Below are 23,202 nucleotides of genomic sequence, written 5' to 3' on the forward strand. Positions count from 1 at the left end.
AATCACCAAAGTATAAGCCATTGTCTGAAATAGGCTTATGGCAAGCTCTTCACTGCTATTTAAAAACAGCTCAAATATAGTGTTTATTGAGGACTGTATATTTATATAAAAATGGGGGACACTATTAAATATGTATTCAAATAAATTGTTTTAGGTTGGAAATATTACTCAGTTACCTAAAAGAATACATAATTATTTTACTTCTGCTTTCTAGTTTCTGCCTCTGGTTTTTTAAAAAAAAAACATACAACTAAATATTTAACAACATATACCTAAAACATAAGATTTCCTATGAGTCTAATGTTAAGATAAGCTGAGCTAAAGAAAACTTCTACCAACTAGATGCTACCAACAGGAGAATTTTTTTAAATTTTAATTATCTGTTCTTAGGTCCAAGTTTTCAGTATTTTAAAGAAATACAGAATAATATAACATTTGATTTATATGTTGCTTGCATTTTGTCATTTAGAATCTAATTTTATAATTTTATAGCTTTGTGCAGGTTAATAAATATAGCTTTTTATGAAGTAATTCTAAAACAGTCGCAGGTGCAGAAAAGGAGGTAGGGCAGTTTTTCCTTTTTCTCACCCTGCTTTAATTGTTTTTAGAGAATGATTTTTTTAAAGAGGATGATTTTAATTTGGTGAAAACTGTAAAATCGTAGCAAATAGAGAACCATAATTACATACTTTATTTTCAAAAACTATTAGAAGATTCTCTTTATTTTATTATTATTATTTTTTTTGGTACGCGGGCCTCTCACCGCCGCGGCCTCTCCCGTTGCGGAGCACAGGCTCCGGACGCACAGGCTCAGCGGCCATGGCTCACGGGCCCAGCCGCTCCGCGGCACGTGGGATCCTCCCGGACCAGGGCACGAACCCGTGTCCCCTGCATCGGCAGGCGGACTCCCAACCACTGCACCACCAGGGAAGCCCAGAAGATTCTCTTTAAATGAGAGCTAAAAAGTTTTTCTATCCACACAGTTTTTTGGTTATGAAATAAGAGCAACTTTTCTTATGTGACTGCCACTTATTGATTGCTCAGTATGCATAATGCAGTGTATGAAATGCTTTACAGTCATTATTTCATTTTCTTCACAGAAATTGTAGGAGGATATATACCCATTTTATAAACAAGGAACCTGAGGCTTAGAGTGGTTAAATAACTTGCCTAGCTCACACATCTACTGTTAGAGAGTTAGAGATAGGCTCCAATGCTCATGTTTTTCACTTTTAAGTGCAATTGCCTGTTATGGTATATTTTTGTTATAACTTGAAATCTAGTAGCTCTCCCCCAGTTATACATGGTTCAAAAGTAAAGGCTCGTTTTCTTAGAGAATTCAAACTACTATTACCTCGTTATTTCCATATTTTGGTATTTTTTTCCCCATAAGATATGAGCTCGCAATCTGCATCATCTGTGAAATAGGAATTAACCTGAGTAGATATTCTCAAGCTTACTTGTAAAAATTAAAGGTAAATACAAGAATTGCTATTTGAAGAAACACTTCTCTTCAGTATTTCAGGTATAACATGAGAGGGACAATGTTGACTGTTTCTCTTGTTTATGTGGTTATCTCTATCTGCTTTGTTCCAAGTTGTACCGTATCATTGCTGAAAATATTTCGAGTAGATATTTCACATATAGTACATATAGCAGGTGTTAAACAGTGAATTTAGATTAGAAAAATTGATACGGAAGCTGAATATGTTTTTGTTACTATGGTAAGTTTGTTTAAAAATAAGTATTCAAGTATATGACAAGAATATTTAAAAATATTCAAGTATATTTCTCTTCTAATTGTCTGTATGAGGGATCATTAACTCATGGGAGAAAACTGGAGAAATAAACTCCCTCCATATACATGTATTTATGTAGTATGGAAAATGACAACCACTATAAAACAATTGACTTTATTACAAATAAAATAGATTTTTAAAAAAATATAAACAATAGAATAGAACTGGTTCAAATTCTGGTTTTATCTCTTAAACTGAGCAACTTTGGTTATGTTATTTAACCTTAGTTGCTTTTGAATTTCTCGGTGGTAAAATGGAGATCCCTATCTCAGAGTTGTGAGGATTAAATAGACCATCCATGTAAAAGCTTAGTATGGTGCTTAGTCCACAGTAAGTCTCAATATTTGTTAGTTTATTGTTAAGTCATTCACTGAACCAAGAAGACTTATTTTTGGATAGTGCTATAAGAAATTCTGTTTTGTCTTTCAAAATGAATAATACTTGTTGGTTCCTCACTAAGCAATATGCCTTAGTAATCCTTCTTTTGGCATCCTAAATTCATTCCCTAAGAAAGATTATGATTCAGAAACTTTTCTTTTGATCATAATCTCATAACTTAATTCCAGAAAAATAAAATAGAGACCCCTTGAGCAAATTCCAATTGGTATTGATATTTTAATAAAGAATGCTTTCTTCACGTATTTTACTTACTTTTGTTATAGGTTGACTGTTGCTGGGAATATGAAGATGATTCTTAACTTTTGGTTCCCTTTTCTTTTAAATAGGGTTTGTGGATGCACTTAGATGTTTGCAATGAGCACTGTGGCTGGCATGCCCCAGTGTTTTGGATACCAATGCATAGGACTCCATAGTAATCGAATTTACCAGAGGCGAACGTCATGAGCATAGTGATCCCATTGGGGGTTGATACAGCAGAAACGTCATACTTGGAAATGGCTGCAGGCTCAGAGTAAGTATTTAAATTAAAGGTATTTTGGATAGGGAAGGGCAAAATATTTCATATAATTATTTTAGCACAACCAAGCAGTGCTTGATTTGCATTTATATTTTTTCTCATTTTAGACTCTTGGCTAAAATAAAATGTCAGAAGTTTAAAGGCAAAAATTCCTTTAACTAAAATTACTTTGTAAATAACTTTTGAGCCAAAATGCTCTATCTTTTTCAGATTGTTTTTGTCTTTTCCATTTGCTAATTGTTGACATCAATAATCAAGGTAACAGGTTACTGTTTTTTTAAATTGTAAGATCTTTCATGTTTATATTGGAAAATTAATTTGGTTTTAAATTTGAATCTTTAAGAAATTGTAATATCCATTTAAACACAGTAATTACTTCATTTTTAAAACAGTTGAGTTGAAAAATAAAATTCAGGCCATTTTTAAATAAGAAAAGGGGAGTATTTCCTTCTAGATGTATACTTTGCCACTTTTTGCTTTTATGGGAGCCATTTCTGAGGGATTCAGTGAAAGGTTCTTCCTTGCCTCTAACTCTTTGGTCTTGGCAGTTGTGTGGATAGATTTCATTTTATTTTAATCTTGAAAGACCACTACATTAACACTAAGTTATTGCTGTGAAAATTGATTGTTTTTGGAAATTGCAAGGGGTTCATGTGACAGTGTTGGAATCTAAAGGATGGAAAGATGCATATGTTTGCTCTCGGATTCAATATGTAGTTGTATTGTGCTAAATGGGACGCTCATTGACCAGAAAGCTGAATTCAAGTTAAAAAAAAACCACACACAAATTTATTTATTTTTGAGCTCCTAAAACTGGTATGTAGAAAGGACAAAAATTGCAGTTAATATTCTCCTTTTGCTGGCATTTCAAATGGTCTAGAAGTGTTTTCACCACTCCTGCTTCTGCCATTGAGAAAGACTCAGGGATGCTCTCTAGTATTCCTGTAATATGCTACATAGTCCATTTAACTGTATGATTATTATCATACAGTCTTTAAAAGCCATTTTTTTACACTATGCGTTAAATTATTTTTGTTGTAAAGTAATAGATTCCCAAACATGGCACTCTTATGACAGTTGATTGACATTCATTCTGCCCAGGTAGTGACACTACTAAGGAAGGAAAGAACCTGGAAGCAGGGCTTGACAGGCAAGAGGTTCCCAGGCTAAAGTACTAGTTTTTCTCAATGTATAGCATCTGATAGATGCAAATCTATATCTGATGATAGTTATAGGCATTTATTGGTAATAATCAAAGATTCTTTGCTTCCTAAAAATATTCACCTTGACAGTCTTTTTTTAAGTTGGCCTCTTAGGCACTGAATACATGATGTAGTTTATGAGATATTATTTATATACCAGATAGGAATTAGTCCAGTATACAATGTGAGATACACCTTTGCCTTGTTTGCATGTTTAGTATGTGTACTGTAAGGCAATTCACAAACAGAATGAAAGCCACATATTAATTATACAGTTAAAAGAGAATGAATAATATATTGAAAGAGGGCAGTGTAGGGGATTGCTTTCTGCCTATGTTCTTTATTAAATGCATTTATAGAGCATGTGTAGAAAAAGTATGATTTATATTGTGGAGCCAAATCTTTCCTAATATAAATGTGGCCATTTTTATTATGAGAAAATGATCAATTTGTAGGTAATTACAGGATGACTATTTTTTAAAGAACATTTCTGTTTTAGGAAATTAGTTTTTTCTATTCCACATACAGGTATATGTCCTTTGGGCATAGTATCCTCTACTCAGTGGACACAGAAAGGATAGCTGGTACCAGTTTCTATTATGCGACAACTATCAGAATTTTTGTAGTTTAATTTTCAAACTTAAAAACTTTTCTCTCTCTATATATATAAATATATAAAACCTGGAAGCTTAAAAAGATCCTTAAATCACATCACCCCATCACCCATTCCCACAGATTCATAAAGCTTTTGGAGTTGTTTTCATAAGAAATGTTGATGTAATTAACAAGTTGCTTCCTTTTTATTTCAAATACGTAATCAGAAGATACTATAGTTGTGTTGATGCAGGATCCTGTGAATCTACATAATTATTTCAATTTTTTTTTTGTGTGGTACACGGGCCTCTCACTGCTGTGGCCTCTCCCGTTGCGGAGCACAGGCTCCGGACACGCAGGCTCAGCGGCCATGGCTCACGGGCCTAGCCACTCCGCAGCATGTGGGATCCTCCCAGACCGGGGCACAAACCCGTGTCCCCTGCATCGGCAGGCGGACTCTCAACCACTGCGCCACCAGGGAAGCCCCTCAAAATGTTTTTTAAAAAGAGGGAGAATTATATTTTATTACACTCGTGTGGCTATATAATGTTATTAATTATATGTTATATTTTTTAAAATATTATACTGCTAAATTATAATATATCACTAATAAACTAATATAAAGTTTAGGAGGTACTTGATGATTGCTTACTGAGTGAATTAGTATACTAGACCAAATTTATACTCACTTCTAAGGCTGTAAAGGGGAATTTATTTGATCACTTAATGTTCATCTAGTCTGAGTTCATCTAGATAGAGTTCATGCTATCTGTAGCATTTTATAGATAGGAAATTGAAGGTCTGGTTCAGTATCTATGAAGAATGGGTTTGTTAAGCTCTAGTCTGGTATTTTCATACTCAGTAACGTTTGCTCTTGGATTATTATGTCTCTAAAATAAGACTCATTATTCCCATCAAGTCCAGCTTCTTTGTTACATATTTCTTTTCCTCTCATTTCTAAGTTTTAGAAAATCTTGGGTTTGTTTTACCTTTCCTGCAGAGTTAGGGATCTTGTATTTTGCTTTTTTCTGTTCCCCATTACCTTGCCAAGTGTTGGTTTCACACATCCAGTGCCTCTCAGTTCAAACTAGGCGCATTTCAGGTGTTCAGTAGCACATGTCTAGAGGCTGCTGTATTGGATAGAGAAGTTCTAGACCAAATAACAAAGTATAGGCTCTCAGAAGAGAAAAGAACAATGAAGCCTAGACTAGTTTTAAAAATTCTAACTGAGATCATAATGATCTGTTTCTTTCTGAATAAGAAAGATAAAGATGTAAGTATTAGGTGTAGATATTATTTTCAAGTTATAGGTGAGGAAACTGAAGTCACAGAGCAGTTAAGTGGCAGAGGCAGAACTTATTGATGTGTTGATTTTAGGCTTATTTCTATTATAGCTCCTTTTCTAATACTGTTACAAAAAGTGATTTATATAACAACTGATTTATTTTGATATATGGCTCATGTAAGTAGTAGCTTTAGTTTTAGGAGTAGTAAATTCAATATAGTATATGACTGCATGTAACAAAGGTAGTCTCATCAGGTCTCTGCTCAAAGGTAAGAAATATGAAAGAAAACCTAGACTCCATTACCACTAGATAGTTAGGAAAGTGAGCCAGAGTTTGGCCATTTATTAGAATTGTGTGTTTTTTATCCTAATTGGTAGAAATTGACCTATTCTGTTGCTTCTTAACTATTTTACGTCTGACATTCCATCTGAATTACTAAATTGGTTAAAGAAGCAAAGATGAGAAACCCTTCTGGAGCTGGGAAGTGGGAAGAGGTATAAAATGGGGAGTGTTAAATTTATTCTTTCCTAGCCTTTTTTAAAAAGAAGAGCCAAATTACTCTCTCCTCTCAGAGACTGGGAACATGATTGCTCACATTGTATTCCTTTTAACATTATTATTACTACCAAATATTCCTTTAGAGTCTTTATAATGAGCTTTTATAAAATTATGTGTATTTTTGGATGAGGTAGACAAATTAGTAAATGTGACATATCTAAGTTATAGGTGAATTATTTTGGAGGAGGGCTTTTAGTACTATGCCTGGCAATACAGTAAATGCCTCTTTGTTGACTTGAGAGTACTAAAGAGAGATATCTGGGTTTTCAGTCTTGTTTTGCCACTAACATACTTAATTATGGTAGACTTACTTATGGTAGACTTAAGCCACTAATTATGGTAGGCTTTTGTGTCTTCATTTGAAAAACAAGGCTTGGATTGAAGTATTAATGTGACTCTTTTTGACTCCAAATTTCTGAGATTCAGTACATTTTTACTCTCTATATTTTGTTTATAGTATTTGATATTAAGTTATTTCAGTGTCACTAGAGCCACCTGCTGACAGAATTGATTAATTTGTTGAAGTGTTTGGTTGCTTTTAGCCTGAATTTCTGTAATTGAAGATACTAAAATGTTTTGTGTATAATGAAATGTTTTCAATAGCTTTTTACTTGTTCATGTTCCACTAGTACTTAACATTTCTGCTTATGATTTCTTTACACTTAATCTACTATCAAGAAGCTAATACTTTCTGCTGCTCTTAAAGTGTTGATTTGCTTATCCTAATTTGGAAGTGCTTTCATTTAAATGTGATTTTGTTTTAATATTCAAAAGCCTATTTTAAAGTACTGTCTTAGCATTGTTTAGAACGGTTCTTAGAATGACGTTGAATTTCTCATTTGCTTTATACTTATAATAAACACATTTTTTTCTCTTAATTTTTTTTCCCACTTGTGATACTGATTACAGAGCTCACTGCATTCATAGAGTTGTCTGTAACATAGTGTGTAATACCTCTTCATAACCCCAGCAAAAAGTTGGGCAGGTATTATTCCCATTTTGCAAAAGAAATGCAGCTCAAGGAGATTAACAGACTTAATTAACTAAAGCCATAGTTAATAAAAAAGGCCATAGTTAATAAAAAATAAGAGAGTTAAAACCCAAGGCTGCTTGGCTCCAGATCCATTTTGCCACATAGATCCAAAGAGCTAAGTTTTCTTAACGGATGAGTTAAATGAAGTAAAATGCCACATGTGATAAACTGAGGACAATTGTCACACCAAACCTCTCCATTTAAAAAAATTTCTTGTATACTATTGTAGTTTGTGTACTTTTAATATATCTTTAAAAAGTAATAGGTTATAACAAGAATGATAGACATGTTTTGATCATAGATCTGAAGGAGCATACTGAGAACTCCTGGAGATCTTTCACATTCATTAATATAACAGGGAGCCAGTCTGTCCATGTGCAATTACTGATACCCAAGTGTCTGTTATTGAATGTTTTAAACATTAAAAGGAAAATTAGAGGTTTCACCTAAAACAGTGGCATAAGCTTCTCATTAAAATCCAACTATATTTTGTAGGTTTATACAGGGAAGAAATTAAATTTTTGATGAGGAAGAAGGAAGTCATAAAAGTCCAATTTCAGGAGGAATCAGAGCTTATTTTGATCAATCATTCTAACCTGTTCTTTTTCTGTAAATGCCTCTCAATTTAATGATTGGCTTTTCTCTCTTTTTAGATCTAGTTCACCTGACTACTTAAACGTCTGCACTAAAATGTGTAATGAATGATGATTTTTGATGGCTTTTTAAAGAATAAGGATATTTTGATATAAACAAGGTTTTAAATTTGTAAAGTGGTTCCAGGAAAATGTGGCAACATCAGATTACTGTAAACAAAATGGTAGTTGTTCTGCTTTCTGAGTTTTCAACAATAATCTAGAACTGTAACATATTTGAAAATAGCCTATTTTCATTTTTAAGAATGGAAATATTATGTAAATAATTTCAACTTTAATGACCAAAATTGTTCTCCATATTTGTAAAGTTTGTGAAGTAATGACAGTTAAAGTGACATAGATTCAGAATTTCCAGAAATCAGGCTTTGTGTATCTCTAATAAAATGACACATAGTACTATTTTGTAATACAGAAATAAGGTATAAAGCTGTTTACCTCATTAGATCATTAATCCATAGGCATAAATAGCACTCTGGTAAATTTCACAGGAATAGTGGGGGTAATGCGGTTCGGTGGGAAAAGTACTAGATCAACATAAGAGATATGGGCTTTAGTATTTTCTTTGCTATTATAATGCCATGTGACTTAGAATTAAGACTTCATTTTATAAATGTGGAAACTGAGACCCAGAGTGATTATGTGGCATGTCCCATGGATACACAGTGACTTAATAATAAATTAGGGCTTGGATCTCGAGTTTGTGGCACTTAGATCAGTCATCTCCCGGTCTGTAAAACTGGAGGTTGGACAATGTGATGTTTAAAATACCTTCTAGAACAGTGCCTGAACATCACTTTAGAGCAGCAGATACTCTGTTTCCCTGAATAGTACCTGTCCTACTGCACTCTATGCCACACCAAGCAGGACTCAGCAGCTGATCCTCAACCCTTAGCTTCATGACAGCATTGTCGGGGGTCCAGGAACTGTCCTCCACATTATGCCTCTCTAGACTCAGCAGGAGCAGATCTACTACCACCAATTCTAGGCCAGAACAAAACTACTTCCAATCTGAGGGAAAGAAGCCATATCCTGACACTCCCTTGGGGCCATATGTAGACAAGCCCTACTATATCTTTGTTCTATCTGCTCTACTAACCAAGTCTTAGCAACAGCCTTTTACCTTTTCCAAGACCCCAGTATCACCTCACGGGGTCAGAGGTAGGTTCTGAGAGTGGCTAATTCAGATTAAGTCTTGACCTTTTGTCAGTATTATCTGTGCCTCTCATTCCTGTAATTCCTTGTGCACTGTCTAAATTGTAGGCCCCTTCAGATGCTTGAATCTTTGCATCATTCACCCTTTTATTAATTCTTCCACTTGCTCCATACAAATCGGCTTTTACTTTGACCATGCTACTGGCATACTGAAGCTAATGCATGGTTTTCAGGCCTCATATTGCTTGCTCTCTCAGCAGGATTTGATGCTATTGATTCTCTGTACCTTTGGCTTTAGTGAAACTATCCTTTTGTGGTTTTCTTTCTTTTTCTTAAATTGTAGTAAAATATACATAACATAAAACTTACCATTTTAACCTTTTTTTTTTTTTTTTTTTTTTTTGGTACACGGGCCTCTCACTGTTGTGGCCTCTCCCGTTGCGGAGCGCAGGCTCCGGACACACAGGCTCAGCGGCCATGGCTCACGGGCCTAGCTGCTCCGCGGCATGTGGGATCTTCCTGGACCGAGGCACGAACCCGTGTCCCCTGCATCGGCAGGCGGACCCTCAACCACTGCGCCACCAGGGAAGCCCATTTTAACCATTTTTAAGTTTACAGGTTGGTGGCATAAAGTACATGAAGTACATTCACAGTGTTACCACAGTGTCCAGGCAAGAGATGACAAGGGCTTGGACTAGGAAAATGGTAGAAATGGAGAGAAGTGTACTGATTCTAAATGCATATTGGAAGGAGACACAGGATCGACCATAGAATTAGTGTTGAGGGTGAGGGCAAAGGAGCAATCAAGAATGACACGTTAGGGTTTTGGATTAAGCAACTAGATGGAGATAGAGTTGAGATGAGCCTGGGGAAAAAAGGAAACATTTGTGGGCAGAAGATCAAGCAAAAACTGAGAACGAGTGGCCAGTTAAGTGTGGTACCCAGAAAGCCGGCAGAGTTGAATCTTTTTAGGAGAAGGGAATGGTTATTTACATCAAATGCTGAAAAGTGTATGTAAATTACGATTACCAATTGGTTTGACAACATGGGTAGTTAAAGTGCTGTTGTGCAGCCTGATGTTGAGCACAAACAACTCTTTCAAGGAGTTTTCTCTAAAGAGGAACAGAGAAATGGAATGATAAATAAAAGGGGGCAGGCGTTTTAAACGGAATAATAAATAAGACAGGAATGATCTAACGTAGAGGGAGACTGAAGATACAGGAGACATGGGATAATAACTGCAGGCAAGAGTAAAGTGTAAAGATCTTGAAAAGGCGAGAAGAGATGAGAACCAGAGGGCAGGTGGAAGAGTAGGACTAATAAAAAGTGACATTTTTCCATTTTACAAGAGAACAGAATTTGAATATAAATGCAAGATTTTAGATAATGGAGTTGTGTTCCCAGTACCTAAAACAGTAGCTGGTATATAATAAACCCTCAATAAATATTTACTAATAAATTAATAAGAAATTCCTATTGAGTTCTTTTTACATTTTCAAAGAAAGTTATACCACTGAACTAGCAGTAAGTTGCTTAAGCCATTGAAATTAGAGAAAAAGGGTACTCTTTATTACAGTCAGTTCTTCCCCAGAATTTGCGCTCTCTAAACAAGCAGTTGGCAAACTAGGATCCCTGAGCCAAATCCAGCCTGCTGCCTGACTTTTGAGAATAAAGTTTTATTAAAACTCAGTCATGGGGCTTCTCTGGTGGCACAGTGCTTAAGAATCCGCCTGCCAATGCAGGGGACACGGGTTCGATCCCTCGTCCGGGAAGATCCCATATGCCGTGGAGCAGCTAAGCCTGTGTGCCACAACTACTGAGCCTGCACTCTAGAGCCCGTGAACCACAACTACTGAAGCCAGTGAGCCACAACTACTGAAGCCCGCATGCCTGGAGGCTGTGCTCCGCCACAAGAGAAGCCACCACAATGAGAAGCCTGCACACAGCAACAAAGACCCAATGCAGTCATAAATAAACAGACAAACAAAACTCAGTCATGGACTTCCCTGGTGGCGCAGTGGTTAAGAATCTGCATTAATTAATTAATTAATTAATTAATTTTAAAAGGAAAAAAAACTCAGTCATGGACTTCCCTGGTGGCGCAATGGTTAAGAATCTGCATAAATAAATAAATTTTAAAAAACAAAACAAAACTAGTCATGGACTTCTCTGGTGGCGCTGTGGTTAAGAATCCGCCTGCCAATGCAGGGGACATGAGTTCGAGCCCTGGTCTGGGAAGATCCCACATGCTGTGGAGCAACTAAGCCCATGTGCCACAACTACTTAGCCTGTGCTCTAGAGCCCACAGGCCACATCTACTGAGCCCACACACCACAACTACTGAAGCCCGCATGCCTAGAGCCTGTGCTGTGCAACAAGAGAAGCCGCTGCTATGAGAGGCCCGCACACCGCAACGAAGAGTAGCCCCCGCTCACTGCAACTAGAGAAAGCCCGCGTGCAACAAAGACCTATCGCAGCCAAAAATAAATAAAAAATAAATTATTTTAAAAAGTCATGCCCAATTATTTACATATGTCTTCTGGCTTACCAGGTACAGTAGAGCTGAGTAGTTGCAAAAGAAACCATGTTGTTCCAAGCCTTAAATATATTTACTCTCTGGTCCTTTACAGAAAAAGTTTGCTGGCCCCAGCTCTAAATTTAATTTTAAATTCCAAAATCTGGGACGTGAGAAAGGATTTTCTACAACAAACATGTACTTTATAGTCATGACACATCTAAATTAAGAGGTCTAGTAATGTGGAGAGCTATTTGGGTAGCTATTTGGGAGCTAATGAGATAGAATTAGGTTAAGGCTGATTTGGAAGTCATGAACACTTAGGAAATGATGAAAGCTACAGTACTAGTGGATGAAACCTCCAGTACAGTTTACAAAGTATAGACACCTAGAAAACAAAAATATTTAAGAAACAGGAGAAACATTTAAAAAGGAGATTAAGGCATGAAAAGAAAACCAGATGGAAAACAGTTTGGTGGTTTCTCAAAACGTTAAACATAGAATTACCTTATGACCCAGGAATTCTACTCCTAAGTATATACCCAAAAGAACTGAAATCAAGGGCTCAAAACAGGTACTTGAATACCAATATTCATAACAGCATTACTCATAATAGCCAAAAGGTGGAAACATCCCAAGTGTCCATCAACAGATGAACAGATAAACAAAATGTGGTACATCTATACAGTGGAATATTATTCAGCCATAAAAAGGAATAGACTTCTGAAACATGCTACAAATGGATGAACCCTGAAAACATTACACTAAGTAAGCCAGACACAAAAGGATAAATATTTTATAATTCCATTTATATAAAGTGTCTAGAATGGGCAAATAGATACAGAGAGTAAAATAAAGGTTAGCAGGTGCTTGGGCCTGGAGGAGGTAAGAGGTTTAATGAGTACAAAGTGTCTGGGAGGATGAAAAAGTTTGGAAGCAGACAGTAGTAAGTCATGAATCATATGGCTTGAAGGTCTCTTGGTTAACCCCAAAGCGTATTATACACAAATGATAGTGCTCATATCTTAGCTAATTCTATTTCATTTGTTTAGGAGAGGTAGAACTAAAGCTACAAATTTTTTACAGCCTCTTCGTGGTAGATAGATATACAGGACTATAGAACTGAACAAAATGTCCCTTATATGTTAAAAAAAAAAAAAATCTTAAAACAGCTAGTGTGATTTCAATGAGTTGAAATGAATGCTGCAGTTCTTTAAAGTAACAGTTCTGGCTAGTGCCTATTTCAGGAAGGTGGAAAATACTAAAAGGCATTAGGAAACTAGCAGAATTAAAATAGTGACAAGAGGGAAATTGAAATTTACTACATTATTTGAGTGACTGAGTACTCACCATGATAGAATATATTAGGACAGAATGTATCAATAGAAGTAGGAAGGATATAAAGTTCTCCAGTATAAGATTTTTAACCAGTGATGGTATTTTAACTAGGAAATTTTAAATCATATTGTCTTTAACCGAGGAAGGCTTAAATTCTCAGATCATATAGTTAAAAGTAGGAGTTTATAATTGTATTTTCTCAACTTTAGAGTCTATGTAAAGGTCTCTTTTTTGGAAGCTCTTTAGTAATGTGCTGTAGATCAAAAACAGGCCCTTGAAGCTGACTCAAGCTTTGTATGGCTAAACAGCCAAGTAAAAAATTTCTTTCAGAATTCAGAACTGTCTTAAATGGAAAAGTCGACTCAAAGAAGTTTGGCATGACGTGTAACAACTAGAAATTAAGTGGATGAAAAGATAGTTTGATGCGTATTTGGCAAATGACACCAAGTCTAGTAAGGTTTTAAAAACAGTGTAAGAAGGAAGCCTGCTAGAGAATTAATGGAAACTTCTTGTTGGTGGTGTAATTGATAGATCCAGGGATTATCAAGAGTTAAGTCTTCTTTCAGTAATAAAATATTTTAAAGTCATTTATTTCCACATTGTCATTGAAAGTAGCTAAGTTTCAAATGAATCTAACAGTGGTTAATGTGCCCTGTGTTCTGTACCTAATAAAATATTAATGTAGGTAAATCATCAAGGTGGGTTGGGTTGGTCCTGTACTTAGTATTGAAGGAATTTAAGAATAAAATTGCAGAATTATTAGTTATAATAGCAGTTGCATAGTGTCATATCGCTTTCTTCAATAAAAAGGTTACCAGTTTGGACCCTGGGCACCCTACACTCATGAGGATCACTTTGAAACTAGACAGGGTACTACGTGTTTTTCAGTGAAGCAAAGAACTGAGCAAAGGTAACTTATCAGCAAGGAGGAGTCTTGGAGAGGTAGCACTTTTTACATGTTCTCATCAGGTTCAGAGCTTCTAAACCTACTGAATCTGGGAGAATTATTCACAGATTGCTCAACCTCACATTTGAAGCCCTCAGCTTTATTTTGCCATGCTGCTGCTCTGATCTTTCCTGTGGGAGAAACAAACCGTTAGTGGCTCTGTATAGTTTTTCAGGGTAAAGATCATATTCCTTAGCTGGATACCCAAGGTACTTCTTGAACTGTTCCTTGCCTGACTTATCTGACCTCATCTCTGGCCCTTTCTCTATACCTTTAACTCTTCTCTGAATTTTAGCAGTTTTAATCTGTGCTTCCTAAACTACAGTGAATGTAGATTGAGGTGCTTATTACAATATAGATTTGTGAGCCTGATCTTTAAAATTTTTGATTGATTTGGTTAAGTAGAGTTGTAAGAAATTGTAACATGCACTACTGATGATTGTGGTGCTGGTGGTCTTTTGATCATGCTTAGAGAAACATGCTTAAACACTTCTTGCTGTTGATATCGCTGATTCCATGTGTGCCTTCTGTCTGGAATATCTTCTCCATCTCTTCCACCTCTATTTCTTGGGCTTGTTAACTGATTCTTTAAAACTTACTTAAACTATTATGAATTATTATGAACGGCCCCTGTGTGTGCCTCTTATAGCACTATTGTAATCATTGATGTACTTGTTTGTCTTCCCCATACATCAGTTTCTTGAGAAGGGCGGCTGTTACTTCTTTATTTTTTGATTTCCAGCCTCTCAGTCTCTTCTACTTAGTGTGTGCTCAGATGTTTATTGAATGAGTGAAAACTGTATTATCATAAGTTCCTTGAAGGTAGAGACAGTGTCTTATCTTTATAACTCTCATAGTCCCTGGCAAACATTAGGCCCTCAGTATTTCTTTAATCGGTGCTATTCAAACTGAGGTCTGTGGTTGTAATCCCTAGGGAGCTCTGTGAGCTCTCTGAAATTTTAAAATTTTGCTATATTAATTTTGAGCTAGGAAAAAAGAGTATGTTCAGAATCATTCTGGTTGACTACCACTTAATACCAAATATTGCCATGAGATTTCAGCGCAAGGGTTTAAATTTGTGTTCGATGGTTTTGGTACACAGATCACTTAAAGATCTAGTTTAATGTAATCTTTTTCTAAATCCAAATCTACAAAGAAAAATCCCCCTCCTTCTATTATGGGGATTTGTATATTTAATTTTGAAAAACAGCTAAATAAATAAACACTGTCTTGAAGTCTAACTGACCTCTCCATACTCCTTAAAGATTCTACAGGCCATTTTTCCTACCTTTTGCATATGCATGAGATATTGTCTTTCTCCATCATTACTGCTTTTTTTAAAGTTAAATTTTTTCAATAGAAGATTTACCTCGTTTAACATTCAAATGTTGAAATTCCTGCATATCTTTCAGAAGCATTCACATCTAATGAAACCTCATGATGACACTCCTTATCTTTCCTGTTACTCAGGTAGATATGTCCTTCTCTTGAACCCTGCAGAACCTAGAGCCTAGAACGTTGACCTTTTGCAACTCCTACAAGGAGGTCTTTTTAGGTTCAACTAAACATTCAGACTTACAAGACTGTCGTAGGCCATACTTGGCATTAGTCTACATGGTAAATAGGATAGGAGCCATAGCTTATCAGAGGTTAGCATCAAGTGTTCCTCTCTGTGTGAGTCTATGAAAGAGTACAGTCAGCCATCCAGGAGTTATTTTCTTGGGTTCTCAGGTGACTGGTCAGGGACAAGGAGTTAAGATCCACATTGGGCAGATGTGAGGGTGTTCCCTAATTTAGAAGCCCCATGCACCTCAGAAGCCAATATTTCTTGTAACAAGCATAGGCAGAACTTCCAGGTTCCCTTCCAGGAGTCACTGCATGTTGGGGAAGTTCACATCTGTGGCATCCTCATCAAGTATTTATAATTTTCCCAGTCCAGATACAATTAATTTACCAACCAAGGATCATTTTTATTAATGTACCTAGCAGTATAGCAAATTAGCTATCAGGTTTGCAGGGGAACAGAGGCAGAAAGTTGACTAAAGATCAAGGTCTCATGCATAAGAGGAGTTTTTTTTAAGCGTTTACCCATACCTTTCTTAGGGCATTACCCTATTTTTGCCTTGTATGGGGGTTTTTGTATACCTGTCTCTTTTTGCTAACCCTGCCATTCCTTCCACGATCAGAAACTCTGAGGAGAGAGGGGTGTGAGTAGGTTTCATATATCTTTCTATCCTGTCTAGAGTCTAACAAGTTACTTTACGCATTGAGCATCATCATAGAACTATTTGTTGAATTACAGTTTGTGTGCTCCTTTGATCGTAAGGTAAATACATACAAGAAAAACCCAGAAAAATTCTGTAAGTGGGATTTATCATAGATTTATAGATCAGTAGATCTATAAATCTATAGATCAATAGATTTATATCATCTATTTATCATAGATGGAAACAAAGGATAGGAATAAACTTTCTGGATGGAGTGGTCTAAACTGTGGTGTCCTCCTCCAGCATTATTAGGGTTGCTCTGTTTTCATGTCTATATGACTTCTTTGGAATAGGGACTGTATAATGACATCTCCAGATTCATTCTTTCATGTACTGAAAGCTTACGTTAAGGGTGATAAGATATAGATTTGAGAAGACTGTGAGTCAGCAGAAAATGGCAAATGCTTCACTATAAGCAGGGACAGAAATATCAATACTAAGATAAGATCATTTCTTGACTTTGTATAGTAAACTATGTCAAGAGAGTCCAGCAAAGTGATGATCATCATGAGATTATCATCTCTTTGTACAGGATATATTATACTCATGGCTGTCGTACCCTGCCTTTCTGTCTGCCACATATTATTGAAGAAATAAATGGATCTGGGGAAACATAAATGATCACCAGGGCTTAAGGGGCATGTTATGAAGATTGTTTATAAGTTTGAGACCTGTGTATTGGGAAGCATGATAGTTCAGTGGAGGTAGGCGTGAACCTATCTGTATGGATAGGTTCTTAGTTACTTAACATTAAAACATAAAAACTAAGGGGTGTCTTTAAGAGTTTTGTTTTTGTTTTTTGTTTTTTTTTTCAGAAGATATTGGGGGTAGGAGTTTATTAATTAATTTATTTATTTTTGCTGTGTTGGGTCTTCGTTTCTGTGCGAGGGCTTTCTCTAGTTGTGGCAAGCGGGGGCCACTTTTCATCGCGGTGCGCAGGCCTCACCATCGCGGCCTCTCTTGTTGCGGAGCACAGGCTCCAGACGCGCAGGCTCAGTAGTTGTGGCTCACGGGCCTAGTTGCTCTGCGGCATGTGGGATCCTCCCAGACCAGGGCTCGAACCCGTGCCCCCTGCATTAGCAGGCAGATTCTCAACCACTGCGCCACCAGGGAAGCCCTAAGAGTTTTAAAAAGAGGAATAAAGTAAAGTATTCCCATACAAAACTTTTGAATAAAATAGTCACTTCTCTTTAAGGAGCTCACATACTGCTCCTTGGTTTAACATGTTGGATATTCTTTTCTTTTTTTTTTTTGGCCGTGCCCCGTGACATATGGTATCTTAGTTCCTTGACCAGGAATCAAACCTGCACTCCCTGCATTGGAAGTGCGGAGTCTTAACGACTGGATTGCCAGGGAAGTCCCAACATGTTGGATATTAGATTGTGTGAAAAATGTATCTAATATATTGTATCAGATTGTGTTAATCTACATAAACCTTACATATGTATATTGTATTAAGTATTCCACCAAAATTAGCTTCATTTTTCATTGACATGCTTAAGGCTTAACATACCTCTATATAGCTCTTTTAAAAACCTTTTAAACCAAAAACTTTAGAAATATTCATTTTAAAACAGTCTAAACATTTAAAAAAATCTCTGCTGCCAGTGATAGTGATTCCTGGCTTATTAGCTTTTGTGTTGAAATTAGGAATGTTTTAAGCAGTGATTGGAATTAAAACTAGAACATTAATCTCATTCTGTTGTTACACCATTTTCTATTTCCTATTTTGTTTGTGGTAAATAACCTTTACTATAGTAATTGGTCCTTGCCTCCTGGAGCGTATAACGTCATTAAAAGAGATAAGGAAAGTAAGTATGGAAAAGTGATGTATGTATATTGCTTTGTGTGTTCATGTTAGATTAGTAATACATATGTGTGTGTGTATATATATATATATATATATACACACACACACAGTGTAGCAATAAAACATTTTGCTGGTTAATGTTCTGAATCACCGACCTAGAATTTTAAAACTTTATTATATCAATATTACATGTTCATGATTACTGATTACATTTCTTGGTATAAAGTTTAGTCTTTTGCTATGTGAAAACTCAGTGGTATATATGGACTCAACTCTAAGAAAATATGTATTAAAAATCTGCTTTACAAAAGGATAGCAAAGGCACTTATCTCAGTCTGATTTAGGGAGTTATAGGACTGTACTTTAAAAATAAACTTTATGGGGCTTCCTTGGTGGCGCAGTGGTTAAGAATCCGCCTGCCAATGAAGGGACCTGTGTTCGATCCCTGGTCCGGGAAGATCCCACATTCTGCGGAGCAGGTAAGCCTGTGCGCCACAACTACTGAGCCTGTGCTCTAGAGCCTGCGAGCCACAACTACAGAGCCCACGTGCTGCAACTACTGAAGCCCACGCGCCTAAAGCCCGTGCTCCGCGACAAGATAAGTCACCGCAATGAGAAGCCCGCGCACCGCGACGAAGAGTAGCCCCCACTCGCAGCAAGTAGAGAAAGCCTGCGAGCAGCAGCAAAGACCCAACACAGCCAAAAATAAAAATAAAATAAATTTATAAAATAAATAAATAAAAATAAACTTTATAAGGACTTTAGCACATATTTCAGAGCTCAATAAATATTTACTAAGTGATTTAAATATCAATAAGGTTTTGATACCTTGCAAATTTAGTGATTTATTTAAAATAGGTCTAGTTAAACTTATACTTAGAACTTTACTGGAATTGAATTATTGTGGAGTTAAGGTTTTAAAATAATGTAAAAGCAACTTCATACTGAATATTCATAGTTAGATTCAGAGGCATTTCTGAATACATGAGTATGTTACACATTTATAATACAGTTGAGAAAAATACTTTTTCACATCCTCTGTGTCATTTGAGTTTCATCCATATTTCTGGAGAGAGGGTGAAGCAGGTATATTTATCCCCACTTTACAAATAAAAAACTCAGGTTCGGAAAGGTGCATACTGTACCTGTACCCATTTAGTGGCCAGCATTAGATGTGTAAGTCTCAATTCCATGTTCTTCCTACTGGATAAAACTTATTAATTTTGTTGGAGTTTGGGAGAGAAAATAATAAATGCATATGGGAAGATGGTTGACAGCATACGAAAATATTACATGAAAAGTAATAAATTAACAGTACAGCATATAAGTGCTGTAGGAATCTGTAGGATTTATAAAATTACAAGTTGAAGCAGTCACAAAAGTGCTCCTTAAGGAGTACCTGAAGTGAGCCTTGAGGACTGTGTTGAAATTAAGAAGTAAGGGCTGGGCTTCCCTGGTGGCACAGTGGTTAAGAATCCGCCTACCAGTGCAGGGGACTTGGGTTCGAGCCCTGGTCCGGGAAGATCCCACATGCCGCGGAGCAACTAGGTCCGTGCCCCGTGTGCTACAACTACTGAAGGCCGTGCACCTGGGGCCTGTGCTCTACAACAAGAGAAGCCACCTCGATGAGAAGCCTGCGCGCCGCAACGAAGAGTAGCCCCCGCTCGCCACAACTAGAGAAAGCCTGTGCCCAGCAACAAAGACCTAGTGCAGCCAAAAATAAATAAATAAAATAAATAAATTTATTTAAAAAAAAAAAAAAAAGTAAGGGTTAAGAGAGATTCCCCAGATAGAGGCTTAGAAATAGATGGCAAGGACGTCTTCCTGAGTTGGGAGGAAGTATACCATTCTTATAGTTACCTATTTTATGTAGGACAGTATATGTAAGATAAAAGGCTTGGGGAACTTAAAAAAAAAAAAAACCTTTTTAGTAGGGAAATACAAAAATATGTACAGTAGTAGGGAGAACAGTATAATAATCTCAGGTGGCCAGTACTCAGCTTCAGCAGTATTCAAAGTTTTGCCAGTCTTGTTTCATGTATCCCATAGTTTTAAAGATTTTTAAAGCATATCCCCACATCAGTTTAACTATGTATACTTCAGTATGCATCACTAACAGAGAAGGACTTTTTTAAAAAACCACAATACTATTATCTCATATAGCAAAATTAATACTTCCTTAATATAAAATACCCAGTTCATCTTCAGATTCCTTTCATTTGTCTCAAAACTGTCTTCTTGTAATTGGTGTGTTCAAATTGGCTCCAGACAAGATCCACACATTGTATTTGATTGAAATGTCTCTTGAATCATTTTTTTATCTGGAACAACCCTTTAAATTGTGTTTTTCCTCATACTGTGTAAGAAACTGGATCATTTGGGCTACAGAAATGTCAGTATTCTGTATTTGGCTCTTTTCTTCCTTTTGGCATCATGTAATATTCCACTTTCCCCATATTTCTGATAAACTGATATTTAGATAAAGAGATGTGATTAGCTTCAGATTTGTTTTTTCTTCCCTCTCTTTTCTTTCATATTTCTTTTTTCAGCATGAAACTTTTTATGTGGGACTTTATATTTTCTATTGCATAATATTAGAAGAAGCACATAAAAACTTAGTTGTCTAACTTCCAGTGATGCTAAGAATGATCAAGAAGTTCAGGTGTTGTCAGCCATATCTGTCCATAATCTTTAAACTTTCAAGGTTTTAGCATCCATGGTTATCTGTTGCCAAAATCCATTATCTCTCGAAGGTAGCAGATTGGTAATTTTTCTAATTTGATTATTCCTTCTGCATTTATTAGCTTTTAGAGAACTTCTAAAAGAAGCAATCAGTATTGACTTAGTTAATAAGAGCATACTTCTTTTTTCAGTTTTAGAACCAGTTGCTTATTAGAATCTCTTTCTGCATTTGAGTTTCTCTACCTACGGGAAACAATTCAAGGTTTTGAAAACTATAATTCAGGTCATATTGATCATTTGACCATATCTTATTGCTTATACATTAGGAATACTTTAATTACTTGTTTTTGTTTTTTTTTTTTTAACATTTTGGACATTTTGAATTCCCAAACTAGAGAATGATTATCCTTTAGGAAGTTTCACATGGATGAAGATCATCTTTTTGACAGTGATCAATGTTTCAGTGATTTAAGAACACATACAAAACAATATATAATGAATACAAATAATCACACTCTCTTTGAAAAGTGACATCACAGTTATGTAAGTGAAATCTTATTTGTCTGCAGGATGAACACAGCACCATGGTTTATGTTTTGATACATAATTATTTATAGAAATATTATACTAATGTAGTTTTCTCGATGGTAAATGTTATACCTGTGTATTAACTCGGCATTTATGTGACAATATAAATTGGCTAAACAGAGCCCTGAAGCAACTATTTACACAAAAACTTACTATTGCATATTATCTCTTTAGCCCTGCAGTTAAAAATTTACTAAAGCTTTATGGTAACATTACAGGAGATTTTGAGGAAAACTCCTGTAACCATAATATAGTGATTTTTTTTTTTTTTTAAAGAGAAACCACTGCTTAATACAGTGATTTTTGTTACCATGAGTTCTTGCTGTGCTATTGTCCATATGTACATATGGTAGGTTGCTCAGATTTAATAATTTTCTGTTGATTGGACATTTAAATGATTTCTACTCATATCTAGTTTTATGAATAGTATTACAAAGAACATCTCAATTCTGCAGGTCGTTATTTAGTGGGAATTACTTTCTTAGGATAAATTTCCAAAAATGGGGTTACTGGATCTAAAGGATGTTTGACTTTTGGTATTTGTCACAAAGTTGTTTTCAGATTCACAGTGTGTTTTGAGGATGTTTAGCACCATGGGACTTCTTAGGGAACATTTCTAAGGCTATCTGGTGTCCTTTTTTTTGTTTGTTTTTTTGTCTTTTTTTGTTTTTCTTTTTAATACTATCTTACAGTTTGGAAAAATCCTTAAAATATGTCAACCCATTTTTTTTTTTAACAATTGTTACCTTCTTTTTAAAATTACTTTTATTAAGTAGCTGCATTAGAAATGAGGATCTTGATGAAGTATTTCTGCCTTCTTGCATTGCCAACTTGTTAGTATTTACAACTTTAATTTTTTATTTTTTAATATTAAAGTATAGTTGATTTACAGTGTTGTGCTAATTTCTGTTGTACAGCAAAGTGACTCAGTTATACACATATATACATTCTTTTTTATATTCTTTTCCATTATGGTTTATCCTAGGAGATTGGATATAGTCCCTGTCCTATGCAGTAGGACCGTGTTGTTTATCCATTCTAAATGTAATAGTTTTCATCTACTAACCCCAAACTTTCAGTCCATCCCTCTCCCTCCCCCCTCGCAACCACAAGTCTGTTCTCTATGTCTGTGAGTCTATTTCTGTTTTGTAGATAGGTTCATTTGTGCCATATATTCGATTCCACATATAAGTGATATCATATGGTATTTGTCTTTCTCTTTCTGACATACTTCACTTAGTATGATAATCTCTAGTTGGATCCAGGTTGCTGCAAATGGCATTATTTCATTCTTTTTTATGGCTGAGTAGTATTCCATTGTATATATGTACTACATCTTATTTATCTGTTCATCTGTTCATGGACATTTAGGTTGTTTCCATGTCTTGGCTATTGTGAATAGTGCTGTATAGCTTTAATTTGAATCATGAGGTTATGCAAAGGATTTGTGGCTTGTTTACATGCTTGAATTTATCTATATTTGCACTGAAAGTCTTATTGTTTTAATTTCCAACCATTATCTACTCCAAAATACAAATTTCTTGCCACACTCTAAATCCCTAAGATTGAATCTTTCTATAATGGCCACAATTCCTACATCTTGCTTTAATAATAGGTCAGGAATTGCTAAAACCCCGTTTCTTCCCTCTGTATTTTTCTTTTTTTTCTTTTTTGCGGTACGCGGGCCTCTCACTGTTGTGGCCTCTCCCGTTGCGGAGCACAGGCTCCGGATGTGCAGGCTCAGCAGCCATGGCTCACGGGCCCAGCCTCTTCGCAGCATGTGGGATCTTCCCGGACCGGAGCACAAACCCATGTCCCCTGCATCAGCAGGTGGACTCGCAACCACTGCGCCACCAGGGAAGC

General features: G+C 36.0%; 1 protein-coding gene across 4 annotated transcripts in view; it reads left to right on the forward strand.

Annotated features, from left to right (window-relative positions):
- Positions 1-23,202, forward strand: part of KMT2E (lysine methyltransferase 2E (inactive)) — a 105,664-nt gene that overhangs the window by 24,412 nt on the left and 58,050 nt on the right. For all 4 annotated transcript variants that reach the window (XM_055085072.1, XM_055085074.1, XM_055085073.1 and 1 more), the window contains one exon: positions 2,525-2,709. In XM_055085072.1, the coding sequence (XP_054941047.1) occupies positions 2,639-2,709 (71 nt within the window). In that variant the 5' untranslated portion in view covers positions 2,525-2,638. The remainder of the gene's footprint in view (positions 1-2,524; positions 2,710-23,202) is intronic.

The sequence above is a fragment of the Physeter macrocephalus genome, chromosome 5, assembly GCF_002837175.3.
Source record: "Physeter macrocephalus isolate SW-GA chromosome 5, ASM283717v5, whole genome shotgun sequence".
In the NCBI taxonomy this organism is placed as follows: domain Eukaryota; kingdom Metazoa; phylum Chordata; class Mammalia; order Artiodactyla; family Physeteridae; genus Physeter; species Physeter macrocephalus.